Source organism: Uloborus diversus, chromosome 10, assembly GCF_026930045.1.
Source record: "Uloborus diversus isolate 005 chromosome 10, Udiv.v.3.1, whole genome shotgun sequence".
In the NCBI taxonomy this organism is placed as follows: domain Eukaryota; kingdom Metazoa; phylum Arthropoda; class Arachnida; order Araneae; family Uloboridae; genus Uloborus; species Uloborus diversus.
The window spans coordinates 133,510,558-133,530,522 of record NC_072740.1 but is presented as its reverse complement, the minus strand read 5'-3'; the positions used below and the strand labels follow the sequence as shown (position 1 = coordinate 133,530,522).

General features: G+C 30.8%; 1 protein-coding gene across 3 annotated transcripts in view; it reads left to right on the top strand.

Annotated features, from left to right (window-relative positions):
• LOC129231779 (protein fantom-like) overlaps window positions 1-13,395 on the top strand; it is a 35,224-nt gene extending 21,829 nt beyond the window's left edge. For 2 of the 3 annotated variants that reach the window (XM_054866146.1, XM_054866145.1), the window contains exons 15-21: window positions 2,982-3,135; window positions 5,707-5,861; window positions 7,926-8,051; window positions 8,509-8,604; window positions 9,640-9,798; window positions 12,461-12,562; window positions 13,280-13,395. In XM_054866146.1, the coding sequence (XP_054722121.1) occupies window positions 2,982-3,135; window positions 5,707-5,861; window positions 7,926-8,051; window positions 8,509-8,604; window positions 9,640-9,798; window positions 12,461-12,541 (771 nt within the window). In that variant the 3' untranslated portion in view covers window positions 12,542-12,562; window positions 13,280-13,395. Of the gene's footprint in view, window positions 1-2,981; window positions 3,136-5,706; window positions 5,862-7,925; window positions 8,322-8,508; window positions 8,605-9,639; window positions 9,799-12,460; window positions 12,563-13,279 lie in introns of those variants that run through there. The other variant, XM_054866147.1, reaches the window with a different exon arrangement.
• Window positions 13,396-19,965: the final 6,570 nt, after the last annotated feature.

Below are 19,965 nucleotides of genomic sequence, written 5' to 3'. Positions count from 1 at the left end.
TTCTTTTATTTATGCCTGATCGTTGAATATACGTCACTTGACACAACTTTTGTTTCCAAAATAGACCGGGCAAAGCCGGGCAATGCAGCTAGTTATATATAAAGGGCTACTTCTGTCCAGATGTCCGGGGTAAACTTCAAAACTACTGGACGGATTTTAACCATTTTTTCACCATAGATAGCTACATTATCAGGGAAAAACTTAGGCTATAATTTATTGCTAAAAAACTTATTTAAAAAAGTTATGTTGGAAAACAGGAAATTACGTGTAATTTCCCCATGTTATGATTAAACATAGAGTAAAAAAATATACATAGAGAGGCCCCGTCTATGGTAAAAAGGAGATGAAATTGAAGTCGGAATTATGGGATACAGCGGTGCAATGAATAGTGGGGTTGTGATAACGTGATCGCTTCGCGAGTATAGTTTCCACCAATCTCGCAAAGCGACCGTATAAAGTAGCTGGCAGATTGGTTTGCATTTTAATTCATGTTTTACAGCAATTTCAAAAACGTGCTTCATAAACTTGCAACGATATCTAACTTTAAATTAACAACCAATTTAGATTTATTAATGGAATGTTTTGAATCAAGATGTATCGTAAAATACTTAGGAAGAAGCTAAGGATCTTGGGATACAGCTGTGCAACTTCCGGCTTCAATTTCTTAGTATAGCTGGGCCTCTTTATGTAATTTCTTTACTCTATGTGATTTAATATAAAACCCATTGTTACAAAAATTCGTTGCCTAACAACAGCAATATTAAAAGTAATCATAATGAAAATTTTGAGTCAAGGCTTCTCCGGAGCAAACATGAGTTGAAAGTCATTTCAACATTTGGAAACTCTACTTTTCGCACCCTGAGGGAAACATATAGAGAGCTTTTTTTTTCTTTTTTTGTGCGTGTGTGTACTATTTAATTAAATGAAGCAAACACACGTATTTTTTAATGATCTTTGTTTTTGTTAGTTCATGTTTTGGAAATTCTGCAAATTTTTATATGCTTAAATTCGTGCGCTCGTTTCTAAGTTTATATTTGTTGGTTCTTTATGCTTATTGCTATTTTACTTTTATGGTTAAGGAAGAAGCTCGATTTTTTATTACGTCAAAGCGGTGTGTTTTGAGTTCTTTCAGTTAAAACAGAAAACGAAAGAAAATAGCGATTGTTTCATACAATTATTACTGACCCAGGCAACGCTGGGTATTTTTGCTAGTTCTAAATAAAACCCTGCAGATTTTTCAAAATATTGACTGATCTTTTTGAAATGGGTTAAAAAACGAAGAGACAGAGAAATAATATGCCACAAAAGTCATCGTACACTCAATATTTTCGAATAAATTCATGGTTAAATTATCATATGTCGTTTTATTATTATTTTTGCATTGTGTTGACCCTTAAAAGTCATTTGGCTTCAATTTTTTGTTTATTTTTTCCTTAATATTGTGCTTATTACTTTAAAATGGCTGGTATTCGTAAGAAAACCTCAAATACCATTCAAAGTTTGAATTTTTTCCTCACAGTAGCGGTAAATCGGTTTGAAATGTCTCTAAATTAGTTAATTTACTCTATTCTGTAGTAAAGTGCTTGATAAAATGCTTTAAAGGAAAGAATCAGACCGAAAACAAGGTAAGAAAACGTCAACCACCAAAGTTGACAAAGCGTGATCGGAGATTTACAGTAAAAAAAGTTATGAAAAATACACATTTGACTGCTATAAAAGTTTCTACACAGTAAAATGAAAATTTTTACATTCAATTTTCACCTCAAATTCCTCGCCAAATTCTCTGATTAGCTGAGTTAAATGGGACCTCTTCCCACAGAATTTTTCTTGGCCATGCGAAAAACAGAAAGCTTAAGCTTTTGGTCACAAAATCAATGATAAATATGCTCAAAACGTTTTGGAAATGCGTCTTACTTACAGGTAAAAATGAATTCAACATTTTTGGTTAAATTGTTGTATAATTATAAATAGAAGAAAAAATTAGGAACTTAATCTTAAGAACTTAGTTAGATCAGTTAATCAGGACGGTGAAGGTGTTCTTATGTGACGGTGCATGTCAGCATCAGGACTCGGAAGTTTGTAATTTTTTCATGAAAAAATGAATCATGCTGTGCATTTAAATATTTTAAAAACCAATTTCAAACTCTTAGCCAAAAATTTGTTTATCGGAAACAAATTTGTTTTTATCAAGATAATAAGAAGCAAACGATTTTCAACGTTTATGTCTAGTGCCCCAAAAATTGTCCTAAAGTTTAGAAAATACCCCTTCAATATCTAAATTAGAACTTAATATAACATATTTAGATATATCTGGAGGCTAAATTACGAAAATATGGCTTTGAAACAAAAATAAAGCTAGAAAGAGCAAGACTCGAAGTGTGGTTGAACACTTACTCAGAAATTACGCAAAAAAAGAAGAAGAAAGAATAAAGAATGAAATCTATTCCCAGACGTTTAAAAGGTGTTGTTGATACTGCGTGATATTCTACTAAATAAAAACTTGATAAAAAGTTAGATTATTCGATAATATATAGACATTTTTTAAAGTGTACAAAGACTTTTGTGAGACAAAATTTCCGACACTTTTTGGTTTTTGATTATAAAAAATTAAGTTTTAGTTTTTTAAAAAAATGTTCATGTAGTTTTGTTAAAAATTGAGCATAGATCTTAGAATTAAATACGTATTCCGAAACATTAATTCTAACCTATGGATGGTGTCCTATTTCATCGAAAGTCGTAGGTGTACGAACACTTCTGGGAGCCGCTATATATGTTTTGTAGCTGAAATTTTGTGCACAAATATCTTTTACCTTTATTGTGGTTTTAGTATTAAATAACGTTTAAATTTTATTATTTTGATGTCAAACCTTTGTTTAAGGTTCAAAATACTGTTTAAATCAATATTTGTCATATATTAACCAACATGAAAATTTAACATCAAATTTATGACCTGAACAAAGTATATTTTACAAATTCTATAGGAAAAATTGAAAGCTTCGAAGTACATACAACATAACAAAGAAATGTCTTCCTCTGCTGTGAGTTTGTTGAAGCAACCTGTTGGTAAAGATTTACATGTTAATGAGTTACACATCAAAATAATCAGAGGATTGAACTTAAGTTCAAGACAAAAAGGTAGGTAAATAAGTGAGTAAAAAAAATTGTGGGATTCCCTTTATTATATGTTATACATTATGCTTGATGTATTTCTCCTGCATCAACAACTTTTCTAATTTTTTCTTTTGGTCTCATAGTATCATTATATCATATTAAATTATGTAGCTGAAATCTTTATGAACTATTAAAAAGAAAAAAGGTCTTTAAATTGTTTGTATACTTTCTTATGAACAATCAAACAAGTTTCTAAGGTGCCTACTATCTTGCTCGAAAAGAGTACACTATATAGTTTTTTCTTAATTTGGACTGTGCATGTACTTTAGAAAATAATTGACTTGAAGTATTCTTCCATCCCACTTTAATAAAAATTGATTGCAATCATTGTGAATGAAAAGTTTAAAATTTGAATACAGGCATCCCTCGTATAACACGGTACTTCTACAACACTATTTCGATATTACACGGTACAAAACTTTAATACATTACTACACAGTTTTGATGTAACACGAATTTTAAAAGAAAGAATTCATTTTTTGTTCAATACATGGTTAAAAAATGTATGATAATGACTGTAATAAATTTTTACTTTGTTTTTATGAAACTTTTACGAAAAATTGTCGGTCTTGGGCTCAAAAGTTTGGTTTCCCCGTATAACACTAATTTTCAACTTTTAAATACATACTTGATTTTTCTCATCAGTGTTCTAAAAGCAAAAATTTTGTTTCCAATGCAAAGTAAGAAAATAACATTAGGATTAAATATAAGCTAAATTTGGCAACCGATAAATGAAAAATGTAGTCAAAACAAAATATGAAATAAAATAAATGGAATGGTTCTATTTATTTTATTTTTAATTTTGTCTTGTTGTTGTTGCTTGAACTTTATTGCTACAGAAAAGCGCAGATATTTTTTTCTTATAGAATGCATTTTGTTCTCAGTACAAAAAGAATGGATTAAGTTTCTTCTTGTTGTGCATAAGTTTTAATTTAAGGTATGTAAAATGAATAAGTTTTATTGTTTATAACAACTCTTATTTTTAAATCAGCGGGTCTTTGTATGTTCTGGTTGCCAGTTTTCGTTTATATGTTCTATTGAGCAAAAATTTCATCTATTATAAAATTTGTACCTTATGAATTGGTTTTGATATAACATGGTACACATTCCTTGATTTACATTATTTCAATGTTTCGTATAACACGGTTTCGATATAACATGGAACATGGTTTCAATATAACAAGGTACACATTGACGTGATTTATGATATGTATGTGATTAATTAGGTTAAAAAATTACTAAAAAAACTATTTATAAAAAAGTCTCATATAACACGGTTTCACTACTACACAGAACAAATTAACCGTGTTATGAGGGATACACCCCTGTATTTGACATTTGAGCTAACAGTTTTCTACTTTATCTCTGGGTAAAGAAATCCTTACTCATGCATTGTGACCAGAAGCAGTTTCTTCACTGACCAAACTTTGTGCTCATTTTTTCATCAGCTTTTTCTGTATTTGTTTCAGTTAATAGGAAAAAAAAAACTTTTAATATTTGTTTGTATAGTTTTTGTCTTTTTTCTGCTATTTACTACTAGCAATTCAGGCACGGCGTTGCCTGTGCTAAGAATTTAAAGGAAGTCCAATGAATAAAAAAATCCACAATCCCTTCTGATGAGAAATGATCATTTTTCTTCAACTAAAATGCGTACACACATTTTCAAAAACCCATTACAGTCTTTAGAATTCAAAACTATTTGCCAAAACACATAAAAAGATGAACATTAGCTTTACAACTCAAAATAATCCTACAACTGTATAGTTCATCGCTTAACGCGCCAAGCAACTACGCTACCGTAACCCTGGACTTTAGCAAGTGAAATGTTTTTTTTTCTGCAATTTAAAACGTTTTGTCAAATAAACAGTACAATAATAGAAACGTTATAAAGAACAATCACAATTGAATAATACGACAAATTGAATTATTCTCTTAGATAAGTAACTATCTTCTAACTCTCTTAGATAAGTAACTATAAGAAGAAAAACAAACCTTGTAGAAATAAGGAAAACAAAACCCAATAGAAAAATCCTATAAAATCAAATTATGTACCTCTGAATATCGAAAAAAAAAAAGAAAAAACGCATTCTCAAAAATCAGTTTGCTGACTACAACAGTCCCACAATAGCTTAGCTATCAACACTGTCGGCCAGCATCCTCTCCAGTTAACTTACCTCGCCATCTATTAGGAATTCATAGAACTAAGCTTACCCTGCTATCTATTAGGAATTCATAGAACTAAACTTACCCCGCTATCTATTAGGAATTCATAGAACGGAACAATTAATTAAACATTTAATTTGCAATAACAAATATTTCAGGAGCGTGGTCAAACGGGATAAAAAGTATCCTATGTCTGTTTCCTTGTTCTAAGCTACTTCCCCATCAATTTTCAACTAAATCGGTTCTGCCGTTCTTGAGTTATAAATAGTGTAACTAACACGACTTTCTTTTATGTATATAGTAGATATTGTTAAATTCTTCACTTAATATGCAATATTTACCAGCATTTTGTATTAACTGTTTACTCTTTAGATATACAACCATCAACTTTTTGTGGTTACAAATTTTACGACTTCCCTGATCAACATACTGTGGTCATACCAGCTTCAAATAATCCTGAGTTTTCTGATCATCGAACATTTTCTCTATACCTTGACCATCCTTTTGAGAAGTACATACGAACTGAAGTAAGCAATAAGTGCATTCTATTCTTCTGAACTCATTATTCTTTGTCTAATTACAGTTAGCTTTTCTTCGAATTTTGTACGATTATTTCTTGCGCAAGTTCAAAATTTGCTGTTCTTTAATTTTCTATGAGATAAAAATGAATGCAACATACAGAGTTCCTCTATTCAATACTCTGATTATTTTTTCTAGTCCTTTCTCAAGATGCTTCTTCATTTTTTTCTATTATGTGAAACATTTGACTCTTTTTCAGTTCTATCCTCCTATGCAGGGTTCACTGTAAATTACGCAATTTCCGCAACTTTTTCCAAAATCCCACATCCCATAAAAATCCCTTTGTGTGCTGTTCCCGCTGATCTACATTATACTTTCGCAAAATTTCTCATCCAAGGCTTTTCTATCTTTCAAATTTCTTTTGAGAAGGCAGCCATTATAACTAACAATTTTCAACTGCCATCTTAATATTAGTGAACAGAAGAATCTAGGAATTTTGCCTCAAAGAAATAGAAATAAAAGATTGAGAATAGCTTTATTCTTTGGGTTTACTGAATGCTGAAAAACTTTTTGGAACTTTAAACATATTTTCAAACCATTTTGTGTTGAAGCTGTGCTTTTAATGGCAAAATCGAATATTTTTGACCATTTTTTCTTTTTTTTGGAGGAACTGCTTCATTTTTCTATAACAATTAAGAGTACTTCATTGGCACACCATTTAGTAAATGATTGATTTAAAAAAAATCTTGCCTATCTAGGCGGAGACTAAGAGATTTTAATGTTTCTGAAGAAATTTTAATGTTAATGTAAAAATTAGTCGATATCTCTAAAATAATTAGCAGCTCGTTTATCCTAGTAAACAAATGGTGTCCCAACAACCAATGAAATCATTGGAACGTCATAAGGTGGCAAAGTTGGACAGAATTTTAAAATTGAGGATAAAATTACTATAGTTAAACCTATAGTTTTAATAGGTTAAAGTAATACTGAAGTAGCTCTTCTATGTTCTATGCACAAATGACGTCCATGCTTTCACATAGGAGGGTGTTCGACTTTGTTGAGTTAGGGGAATTATGAGCTAGTGACATGGGGAGAGGGAAGGGATAACAAGAAATGTGACATCATTCATTTTTTTATGACAATATGCTAATAAAAAAGAAGTGTAATGTGTGACAAGGGGAGGGAAGGTGTAAGGTGAAGCTGGACACTTTGTGGCAAAAGGGGATCAAAAATGTTGAAGAAAGTTGGACAGCATTTATGGCTAGCCTCTTACTCAAATTTTGTTGCATTCAAATATTTTTGCATTTATTTAACACTAGCCGTACCTGCACAGCTTTGCCCATAGTAGAAAATTATAAGGTCATTTGGTTCGCCTGTATATTTACAAACATTGGATGATGAATTTCTCACCAATTTGCTACTTTAATTTGCTCGCCCATATTATGGTAATTCGCTCATCCACGTTATGATAATTTACTCATCCATTTTATGATAATTTGCTCAAAAATTAAAATAGAAAAAATTATCGAATATTCGAAAAATCGCTTTAAGGTGTTCACCCTCATTATGCTACAAACTCATTTTGTACCAAATTTAATGAAAATCGGTTGAACGGTTTAGGCGCCATGCACGTCACAGAGATCTGGACAGATATTCCGACAGACAAACTTTGAGCTTTATTATTAGTAAAAAAATAATTTGAAGTTATAAAGTTGAGTCCTATGGTAAAGAATATTTTGACACTTGAGATTTAGGCCCAATTGCCATGTTTCAAATAATTATCTTTTCACTCTGGCAAGATCAGAAAAAAATTAGTGCCCAGGATATATTGTTCTGCACCTGCTATTGAACCTGTGCCTGAGTTCGGATTGCAAAGCAATTTGAATGGAACTGCTTTCTGTTCTCTGGGATTACTGAACAGTAGCGAGCCCCCTAGGTTGTTGATAAAAGAATGCTTCAGTTGTACATGGTATTTAAATTTGCATCTAACCTATTTTACCAGTTAGAAAGTTCATGCTCTTTTAAAACTTGCATATTATGTTCAACTGATAATGGTAATTTTTATCTATTAGAACTTATTCATCTATGTTTTTGATGATGATGACCCAGATATCTCATCATATATAGGAAGAGCAGAAGTACCTCTTCATTCTTTGTCCCAAAATCAACCAATCAAAGGACTATTCCAGTTAAAAAAAGTAAGGACTACACTCACTTTTAATTAAAGGTCAATAATAATTTTAATGCATAAGTTAAAAAAAATGCAGTGATAAAATATATTTGTATATTGATAAAAATATAGTTACGTAAAATTTATATAGTTGATGATGAAGGTAACCAACTTCCGAGATGTCAAAAATGATTAGCTTATGTTGGAGCATTAGAACTTTTTACTATTCCCAGCTATCAATACCATCATACTACAATTCATTATATTAATTTGTTATTGGGAGAACTGATACAGGGGGCTGGAAAACTGATGTAAATATGTAATGCCATCACGTTCCTACAAAAAAAAAAAAAAAAAAAGAAAAGAAAAGAAAAAAAAAACATAAATTTATATTTGCAGTTAATCATACCTTTATCTTTCGTATGATAAACCTACAAAATTTTATAATGTTATAAATTTTGTAAAAACTTCTTTGTTCATTTCAGAATAAAGATCTTGATTGTGGTTCCATCGAAATTTTAATCCATTGGCAGTACGATTACACCCCTTTTTCATCAGAAAATGTTCATTTCATTCCACAGGTATGACATAATTAAATATTTCTTATTCAAGCTGAGGATAGATTTCCTTAATTAACTTCTTTTGCTGAAATATCAATGTTTTCAGTTGTAAATAAATTAACCACAACATTTTCTAGCTCTCCATATCACTTTTTACTATTTAATGTATCAATAAAAACTTACTTTCAAACTTTTTGTAAATTGAATTCAAATTCAGAGTCTTCTTGATTTTTTGAACCAGAAATTTCCTTTTGTAAGCTTTTATTTGCAGTTGTAGAGATTTTAACCTCATCATTCCCGCCATACATGCAGATAAAAGTTCTCATATGAATAACATTATTCTAAGAGTTTATTCAAAACAGTTATAAAATTATTAGATTTATTCAATTAGCAAAATTGGAGCTTAACTATTAAATGACTCTGCAAAAGATTTTTAATTGAAAATGTTTTTTTTATTCACTATTATTATTATCATTTTTCATCTAAAGTCTTTTACAAGAACTTGTGGCATGATATCAATGAAAATTTCAATTTGCTCAATTCATGTTATCTTTTTTAGGTATCCATTATTTTGAAAGATGGCATGTGTTTAATTTATCTGAAACACATATGTATTTGAACGAATGGATGATTTTTATTCTGCCTATAAAGCAATAAAGAAGAGTATGGACAATAATATAGAAATATCTATGAAATTACATTAAAGTAAAATTAATAATTGCTGTAGGCATCTTTTTACAATACAAAAGGTGAAGCTAAGTATTATCCAGAAACAAAGAGCAACATGCTGTTTTTTTTTTTTTTTTTGCTTCCCTTAATTCTTACAGGCAATTAAATGTCTTAAATTGCATTTTAAATCAACAGCTTTTAATCACTTCGAATCATTTCAACATTGAAGGACTAGCGACCTCTAAGCTAGATGGTGGTCTTTTGTGTTTTCATCTTATTTGATTATTATTTTCAATATAAAAATATATTTTTGAAATATTATGTTTAAAAAAAATAATTTTAGATGAATCTTTATGTAAAAAAAAAAAAAAACATTATTCATTTTAGCCTCAAAGATCACCATCAAAAAGCTCTGAAGAGGAAATTCGAAGTGGTGTAGATTCTCCACCTGTACAGCCATCTGTACCAAAACCACGCAGGAGTGTTAAAAGCACGCCAATGACTTCTACTGCTTTGATCAAAGAACTTACCGCATCCTCTTCTTCAGTAAGTTTTTTTTTAAGTATGTGTAAAATGAAAAACAAATGAGATGAATGATGTATCAAACAATTGAAAAGTGAAAAGAAAAAAAATCACAGCCTTTTATCGAGCAATGAAAAGTTGCTTACTCGCCTCACCTGATAATTTTTGATTTTCCTATGGTCACCTTGACGAGAATAAGTATTGCTTTTTTTGTTTGAATATTTATTTAGCGAGACTAACTTTCGTCATCATGGTTACAAAGGCTCTGCATTCATTCAAGGCAGATTTTACATTAAAATATGGGTTTAATTTGTGTAAAATCATGTTTTTTCAGGAAAAACATCTATATAGATGAACTTAATAGCAAAACTTCATCTATATACAAATTTGTGGCTGTTTGATAATGGGCACATTGTCACCAACAGCCACAATGAATGGTGCCCGCACAGAAGGTAACAAGAAGTGTGACATTTCACAATTTAAAAAAATATATAACTATGTAACATTATATGCCTTGTAACAAAGAGAGGGGAGAGGAGGAAAGGAGGAGGGTTTTAAATGGAGTAACAAAATGATAAGGGGAGGGGGGGCAAATGTATTTTTAAAATGTGTGACATCTATGGACAGCCCCTAACCCAGCGATGCTCAACCGGTGGTCCGGCATACCGACACCCCGTCTGCAGAAAATTTGACTGGTCCTCAGTGATTTTTGCTCATTCACGTTAATATCCTATACAACATCTTTTATATGAACTTTGTGATTGATTTTGTAGTTTTCAGCGAAGTTTTTACTTATGAACAATTTTTATTATAATTGCTTACCTTATTCTTAACATTTAATCATTTTCTGTAACAGTTCTTTCATACACAGCAAAGTTCGTTTATATATTTATTAATTAATTATCTCTACATAGTATAAAATAAAGTTTCCAAAAAGCATCTGTGTGTTTGAACTTGCAAAACTCGAGAACTACCCATCCGATTTCGCTGAAATTTTCGCAGTTTGTTCCCGCAAGTCCTGAAAAGGTTTGCAGACTGGTTTGAAAAAAAAAATCAATGAATAGTTCTTCTTTTATTCTAATTTAAGGCTTAGTTTTCACGTAAATTCCCGAATATGGGGTAGAAGAATTACTTGCATATATTAATATTATATATTATTGGAGTAGAATTTCCTGCATTCTACATAATTTGTTTCAATGCTCTAACCTACTTTTGACGGGAGTTATTCACTTTTTTAGCTTGAATTTGTTTAGGCTTAGCTGAAATTTAGGCACTACTTTCTTCATTAAATCTATCTATAAAAAGTGAAGGAATTGTCCCACAGTTTTCTCTTTGACACCATTGGAAAAAACGACATTTTTTACTCCAGATCTATCTTGACCTTTGGTCAAAAAATTAAGCTTCTATCTCAAAACGAAAAAAAGTTACAAGCCTTTGGACTGCAAATTTTGCAACCGTAATTTTTCGAGCTTTGGATAGGAAGTGTGTGTGAGGGGTGGGGGGGGGGGGGGTCAATGTAGAAAGGGAAAAGAGTTGCTTCTTATCTTGTTACATCAAAATGGTGTTTTCTTTTCCAGTGCTAGATGCCCTGAAATAGATATGAAGATTTTAAATTTCTGTTTTCTTTTTGAATTAGAGTACTATTTTTATTGTATTTTGACTGTGGTTGTTACTGAATAATGATTACAAAATCTGTTTCTTCACAAAAGCTGTATTTTTAATTACCAATTTTTTTTTTAAGGTCTAAGTTTAAATGGTCTTGTTAATGCAGGCAAACCCTCTCCATATGACCAAGTTTAATACAAAATCACGGCTAAAATGAACATTTTGTTCACTAAGTTTGTTTTATTATTCAATTATATTAAAAATTTCACGCATAATGGCAGCATTAAATTGAAATACTCGGTTAACACAAACTAAAATTTCTGGCCTCTTCACTGAAAATGTTTGAAATTGAATACTGTAATTTTCATTTTCAGAAATTATTCATCATTTTTTGAGGTTGTGTATCAAGACAAATATGTTAAATCTTTTGCATATATGAGGCAGTGAAAAGCAAAAGGATGTAAGTGGACATTTTCAAGTTTTGAATAAAACGCGTTTAAAGACAACATCCTAGGTAGGCTTTCATTGAATTTTTTTTCTAAATCATGCTATACAGCACCACTACCAGGCAGAGGAGGGGTACCGCATGTTCTCACTGACTCATATGATAATTCCAACACACTTGTTTGCCTGAAGACATTTTAATTTGCTTGGAGATAACACTGTCTATCTTCCATAATGTATTGCAATCTGTCCCGCAATTGCAGATTACCATTTTCTGTTTTCAATTTTTCCTAAAGCATCCAATTGTAAGAAATGTGTTAAATTTTTCTGAGTGTATTAACAAGATTGCAATTTGTATATTAGCTATAATAAATAGAATTTTTTTTAAAATAAAGGCAAGCATTTCTTTACTTATTCACAGTAGCTATTAATAAGGGTTAGTACGAACAAATTCGCGGATTTTTGACACTTCGTATCAACGAAACGCAACTGTTTTTTGTTTCTATTTATATGATTGTTGCAAATTCTCTCCATAAAATTTTCGATTTTTATGTTCAAGTTTTCAATAATTTATTTAATGCTCAATTTCTTGTTATATTGCAGAAAACATAGTTTTGCTTCTTGTTTTTCTTTTTAGGACTCTGATGCATCAAATTCTTATACAGAAATATTCTCCCATCTCCCATCAGAGTTCAAGTTATCTTTAAGCAAGGAATAGAATTGAGCAATTCCAGCATAGGTATGTGTTTTTTTTTTTAGTTAGAAGAGCTTTAATTTAATCTCTTAATCCACAATTAACTTTTATCAGGACTTTTGAGATATATATATATATATATATATATATATATATATATATATATATATATAATTTTTTTTGCTGTAAGATTTTTGCCAATTGTTCTAGTTACAAAACAAATAACATGAAATTGACCAAATTTTTATGTTTAGTGATTGCCTATAAAGTTAAAAAAAAAAAAAAAAATCAAAAGAATCTGGACGAGACATTTTAAACCACTTAAAGGGTGCCAAAAATTTCTTAATAATAGTGTGCAGAAATTTCTTAATACAGTAAAACCTGTGAAGTTGACCACCCTTTTAAGTTGACCACCTGTCTAAGCTGACCACTTTTTTCAGACACGGAATTAGCCCTTATCATATAAATCAACCTCTGTAAGTTGACCAATAAAGTAGTGCACCACGAGTGGTCAACTTACACAGGTTTCACTGTAATGGGGTTGTTTCCATCTGTCAAAAGTATGACTTTGTCACTAAAGTTGATAGAATGAGCAAAAAAAAAAAAATAAAAAAAAAAAAATAAATAAATAAATAAATAAATAAAAATAAAATAAAAAAGATATTAATAACATGTAGCAAGGTAAAACTTTTACTTCAAAATGTTCAATTTTTAATTAATTTTTTAAAATGTCCGATTTTTCAAATAAGACTTGGTCTTTAGATGTCAGAAGTGATCTACTTTGTCACACTACTCCACTGGCTCGCTGAGTGCTTGTGCTTGCTGCCTACCACGTACCCGGATCCGGATCTGTTCTTCAAACTTGCTTATCTCTTTTTGGAATGACTTCAAGTTATCAAGAAAAACAAGAGTAGTCTCTATGTCTACAAAAGTATTCAGTATTTTAATGCACAAAATTGTACTGCTCTCTCTTTCTTATATGGTGCTACATGAAAAAGTTAACTTTTGTCACACACAAAATAAAACTCCTACACAAAATAAAACTGTCTGTAATAGCTTGTTGAAAAATATTTTGCATGAAAACTGTGTACAAAGCACAATTACAAAAATGATGCCAAAGTATTTCTTATAATTGATTAATTACTAAAGTAACATGAAACAGATTTAAGGAAAAAGACATGTTTATCGTGAGTGAAAATAAATGCTTGCAACAAGTAAGTTGTTGTCGCGTGCCAGTTAGGCTGTCGATTAGGGGGTGAGCTGCTTCACTTTTCCAACTGTACCATAATTTGGTGAGAAGTCAGACTTCCACAGTACACAAATGCCATAAGGGCCCGTTTATAGGGAAGACAACCATTCATAGCATAACAATACATTCACACAAAGAAAGGACAGGGGAGAGAAAATACATCCATTCCTGAGCTGGGATTTGAACCAAGAACCTCCCTATCCTCAGTCACGACTTCTCTGACCACTAGACAAGGAGGTCGGCAATAATTAAGTGAGAGCAGTAATTGAAGTACTTTAAAAACAAATAAAAAATATTTGTAACAATTTATCTGCAGTTAATTGAATAAAAATGAATAACTACTTAATGATATCAGACTTTATTCCACAGTACATGAAGGAATTTTAAAGAAAAAAATTAAATTAGACAAGTTGAAAGAGTAATGGAGCATTTTTTAAAAAATAGTAAAATTACAAATGGAATATTTCAATTATGTAAAACAAAGACAAGATAAATTTTCCCAACAATCTGCTAACAGTTTTTGCTTGATAAATTACATCAACTATTCTAGAAATTAATTTCAGTTAATATAAATAGCAACATGAATATTATTTTACACAATTGTTTTGAACCAGTGATAATAAAATGTTAAAAAAAAAAAAAGAAAAGAAAGACATAAAACTTACTATCCATTCATGAAAGCAAAGACTACCACTCAAGATAAATTCCATTTTAAAAAAGGGGCGATAGGTTGAGGATGGGCACTTGCCATCCGCACTTGCTATCTCTGTCTTTTTCAATAGTACTTTGGAAGAACTGCTGAACATTTTATTTTGCACCTTTTACTTCCAGGTTTCGTTCCCTATTTTGATAAAATAAAAGTACACTTCAAGAAGGCAAAAATTTGTGCTAGGTCTCAGCTAAGGAAAACAGACAGCAACTGACATTTGATTGGGGTAGCAGTATTTTATTTGAAAGTGCCACCTGAGAAGTTTACTTCAGAATCTGGCTTTTTATGATCAGACAACAGTTAAACTCCCTTCACAGAACTATGAACGTTTCAAATATTGAATTCGCAAGCATGAATAACCAAAATAAATTACCCATACGTCTAATGAACCACTTGAAGCCTAAATAAATTAAAATTTTATATTCAATATTAAAATGGTTTTAATAAACAAGACATGAACATTTAAAACTATGATAAAGTTTCATAATGAAAGAAAATTGTTAACAGCAATGAATTCATCTTTGGTATGACAATGCATAGCAAGTTTAACAAAAACAAAACATTTCATTGCTATAAACTATGCATATGTAATTTTGAAACGACTCAATTTGTAAGAAAAATGTCTTATTGAATTAACAACATAATAGAAAAATAACAGGATTCTTCAATTGCATATTTCAAACATATCCATGCAATGATACAATTGAAATGAGGAAAATTTTAAGTGCTGAGTCAATTCAAAATGGCATATGCATTGACAATTGGTAATCAAATTATATTTTCAGTTTAGGATGATCTATATTGATATCCCAAAATATTTTGCAATAAATAAATTTAAAAATTTTCAGCAAGAAAAAGTCTGAACCACACACATGTATGAAATATCAACACGTAAGTAAAGAGTAACAAATGAGTAGTAATATTCTGCACTGAAGAAAAATAATACAGTAAACTCGTTTATAAAGAGTGCACAGGGACCGTAGTATTTGCTTTTGCTGCTTGATATAACCTCGTTATAACCCAGCGCTCGTAAAAAACGAGTTCATGAAAGAAAAAAAACATTAAAATGCATCATAGTAGTTGCTTTTTCTCTTATTTTTTAAAAATCTCTGTACAGCACCAAAGAAGTTGGTTAATTGGCTTTGAACTGTCTGAAAGTGTTGCTTGTGTCATTGTGTTTGAGGAATACTCATACATATAATATTTAAATGCTTCATTATTCCACAAATTAAAAAAAGTGCTGTCATCGCTTGATTTCGGGATTTATGACTTGTCACTAATTTTCATTTGAATTTTGAGTACTGAAGAAAATCCTCCCCCCCCCTCCCAAAAAAAAAAAAAAAGATACAAGATGAGCTGGATGTCAATAGAAATTTATGAATCGCAAAAATATAGCTAGTTTTAAGCAGGGTTTGCTCCTTAAAAGCGAGTTGTGCTCCCATACGTGTAACATTGTACCAACCAAGTATTTCTGATTTCTTCCCTAAATCCGGGTTCTTGTTAGATCAGGGCTCGCTACAAGCGAGTTTGACTGTATTAATGATAATAATAACGACTTAAACAGTTTAATTTTTAATAAATATCTGAATTTATATTTTGAGAAAAAGAAACTTGCTTCCTTATTATGTGCTTGAAAACTAAACTGATTCATAATTGTAAGGCTTTTTTTTTGTTTTGTTTTGTTTTTAAAGCTTTGGCTCCGGTAAGAAAATTAAAGCATAGTGTAAGCGAAAATATAAGTATCAAGTTTAAGATTTCAGACTACAATCGAAGTGTTTTTTGTTCAGGAAAAAATAATAGATCGTACACTGAAATATAGATTCTTCTGATAATATAAGTTTTTGACTCTTTGTACAAATAAAAAAATTACTACTTCAATTTGAAGGGCAAAATATATATTTTCCCCTTCTTTTTGCAAAAAACAAATAGCCTATCACATTTTTACTACATTCAAAAAGATGCGCTTAAAAAAGAACTTAGTTCAAATAATTTTGTATTTTAACCGTGCTGTTAAATGATGAACATGTGCTGCTTCTAAGCCATAACGGTTCAAGCAGCCTGCAATAACAAATTGTAAAAATTTCCAAAAATAAAAAAACTTCTCTTCAATATCTTATCTTATATATTATTTCTGTGGATTATTTTTCTGTCAGTATGCGAGATCTTTCTTATCTCTTGAAGAAATTCCCCCCTCATTTAAAAACTTATCAGGCCAGCTAATTAAGAAAAATAGACTTACGGTCTAAAAATCAAGTTTTCGGAAACGCCCCTTGCTGTTGCAAAACCTTGATGCAGCCTGTAGTTCTTATGCATTTTTTTTTAAAGCAATGTTCTAATACAATTTTCCAATTTTTTGTGTCGCTTTCGGCAAGAAAAAAAATCCAAATTAACCTGTGTGTGAGTTTTTTTTTTAAATTAAGCTTAAAAGCTCTGGACTTAGTTGTTACGTTAAATTGATAATTCTTTTTTGGTAGAGCGTTCGGCTATAAACTATCTGAACTTCGGTCAAGCTCGGGCTGTCTGACATGATAGCAAATTTACATTCATGTTACACGTTACATGTACTCATAACATACAACAGATAACACACGTAATAAAATAAATGCAATGGGAATCCTACTTGGTGTTTCGACTCCTTTATGGAGGCTACAGTTATCATTCAGATAAGTTGAGAGTTAATCAAAGGCTGTTCATCCTTTTTTAAAAAGCTTCAACGCCATCCAGACCACTAAGCATATTGTAAGCATAAAAAAGTATTAGATTTACCTCAAGGGAATCCTTTTTGTGCAGAAAAACACTTTCATTGTATGCTGAAATGTAGATTTTTCTAACAGCAGTGTTTGACCTTTTGTACAAATGAAAAAATACTGCGCCAAATTGAAACTACGAGTTTCACCAAGTAAACCATTAATTATTTATTCGAATACAATATAAAACATTAAAATTATTATCAACTTCATTAGTAAGAAATCATTTTCTACTTCTCTGCTTTCGGCTGAAAAAAAAAAAAAGAAAAAATACATTTTGTCCACTTTCGAAAACTTACACCTAAAAGACAGACTCAGTTCAACTGGTTTTGGTTTTGAATTTTCAGTGTTTGGTTAAAAGAAAAACATGTGCGGGCATTTAAGCCGTAATGGTTAAAGGGGATATTGTTCAATATTCAAAAATAAAAACACTTATTTTCAATCGAATTTATTACTTCTCTAGAACGTTTGTTTCAATCGCTAAGTGAGATCTTACTCATTCTTCAATCAAATTCCATGTTTTACGAATAATTTCAAATCGTATCATGCTGGCTAATGACAAAACATAGACGCATGATCTTATTTTTTTTTTGGCAAAAAGCTTTTTTTGCTGCTTTTTATTACGCATTCTTTCAATGAATAGCATTCGAAAAGGAAGGCGGAATTGCTAGGTTTGTTGTTGTGTCGTGCTGTTAATCAGAATGGCGCCAGTTTGAATCCGTGCCAATAAATATCTCTTTAATGTTTCTTTTTTTTTCCGTCAGATACTCACATGGGCAAGACTGTATTTGCCACAACCTGTTTTTTCACATGCACAATTACTGCTTTTTTACGAGTCACTCAGCCACACTTTTAATAATATTTATGTTTGCATTGAAAATACGTACAACCAAAAGGTGAGCGATGATCAAATTATCACAATGTTGTATTTAACGAGGTTTTGTTACTGATGTCTTCAAATTACATGCCTTCTCTTGTGGCTTCTAAGATATTTATGGTACAACAAACATTTTGAAGAAAGTTTTATTTCAAATGGCAAACCAAGCATATTGCCACCTCAAAGAAAGAATATCATAATATTATTCCCAGGATTAGATGTCTTACTGCAGCACTGAGACGACTATTTTAAAAAATGAATTTTTAGATGAATAATATATAGACTACTTGGGGTCCCGTCCCCAAACTTGTTTGAGTTGAAAAATTCTGTTTTAAAGAAATATTATGCAGATTTTTTGGTTTTAAAAAATGATGGGATGCAACATTTTTTGTTCCGTTTTTATGAGGTTTTGAAATAAATTCACTTCATTTCCTAATCAAGAGAGACTACACTTTACTTCCCCGTAAACAATGTAATCTAAATAAATGTGACGTCGTACTCTGCATAATTGTACCTTTGACCTTCAGTTTTGATGATGGTAATGGCACAAGAAATTTTCAATGGAAATTGCACTTACTTATATTGGAGATGGAAATGTGCAAGGACAGTGGGAATTCAAAGAATATGAACGGACTGACCTGCTGCTTGTACTGTAAGAATAATACTCTAAATCATTTTAGCCCATATTGATTTTACTTGGGGGGTCCATTTCTATTGTAAACATAAGATAAATTAAAAATTCGTACCGTAATTGGAATACCGCCTTTAATTTTAATAGAATGAATATGGGCTACAGAAATCGTATAGAGTTCCTAAAAGGAGATGCCTTTAAACAGGTTCATTCAGTTTGGTTGCATGGTTAGAAACATAATCATTCAGTAGGTTGCAATCATGTATCCATCTTGTCCTTACAGAATCTTTTTCTTTGATTCTCTACAGCATTGGCAAACAAAACTACCCTGTTGACTCTTCACTTCATACAATCATGGTCTTTTCTGTTTTTTTTCCCTATCTGTTTAACACTCTCCTTGCAATATGTCGTCACAGAGATTAATGTTTGCCATAAAGCAAAAAGATCAAAAAGTTGATTTTATAGTAAAATTGTTAGAAAAAATTCTCTGGATTTAGAAGCTGAGTTTAAAAGTTGTATGCATAAAGTAAGGTTAGCTTCCAAGAGTATAGTCCTCTAAAGGTCAGAGTTCTATTCATACTGCTTGACATGTTGGCAAGATTTGTCCATTAACTGTCAAAAGACTTTGGAAAATTATTGAACCACAAAAATGTTCTAAAAGGAGTATTAAATGAAAAAAAAATCCGATTAGCAAAGCAGGATAAATCTGGGATATTCTATTAAGAGGCAAGTTTTATCCAATCCCAGGATGTCTTTTAACCTCTTTTACTCGTTTTCATCAAAAAACTTGCTTTTTTTACTTTTTTTTGTTTTTGCAATTCTTTTTTTGGATGGGATATATGTAAAATATTATTTTGTTTCAAACGCTTAAATATGGTCATCATGAAGAATAACTCTCAAAATCATTTTTATCTCTTTTTTCCTTTTTTTGGTAATTTCTTTCGTATTTAATGTTCTTTGCTTGTTAATGTTTTAACTCTTAACTGCAAATGAAAGGAAACTATATGCAATTACTCTATGACTTAAGAACTTTCTAAACTAAACACAACTTAAGTAAATTCAATAGCAGACTTTTTTCCAAAAAACATTTTAGTATGCACATAATACCTGAAGCAATGTATGAAATATTGTAACTTTTAGAAACATGGCCTAACATTCACATAGAGCATTTGATGGTTCTTAAGCTGACAACATTATATCTTCTCTCTTTGTCAGCATATTGCCCAAAAATAACT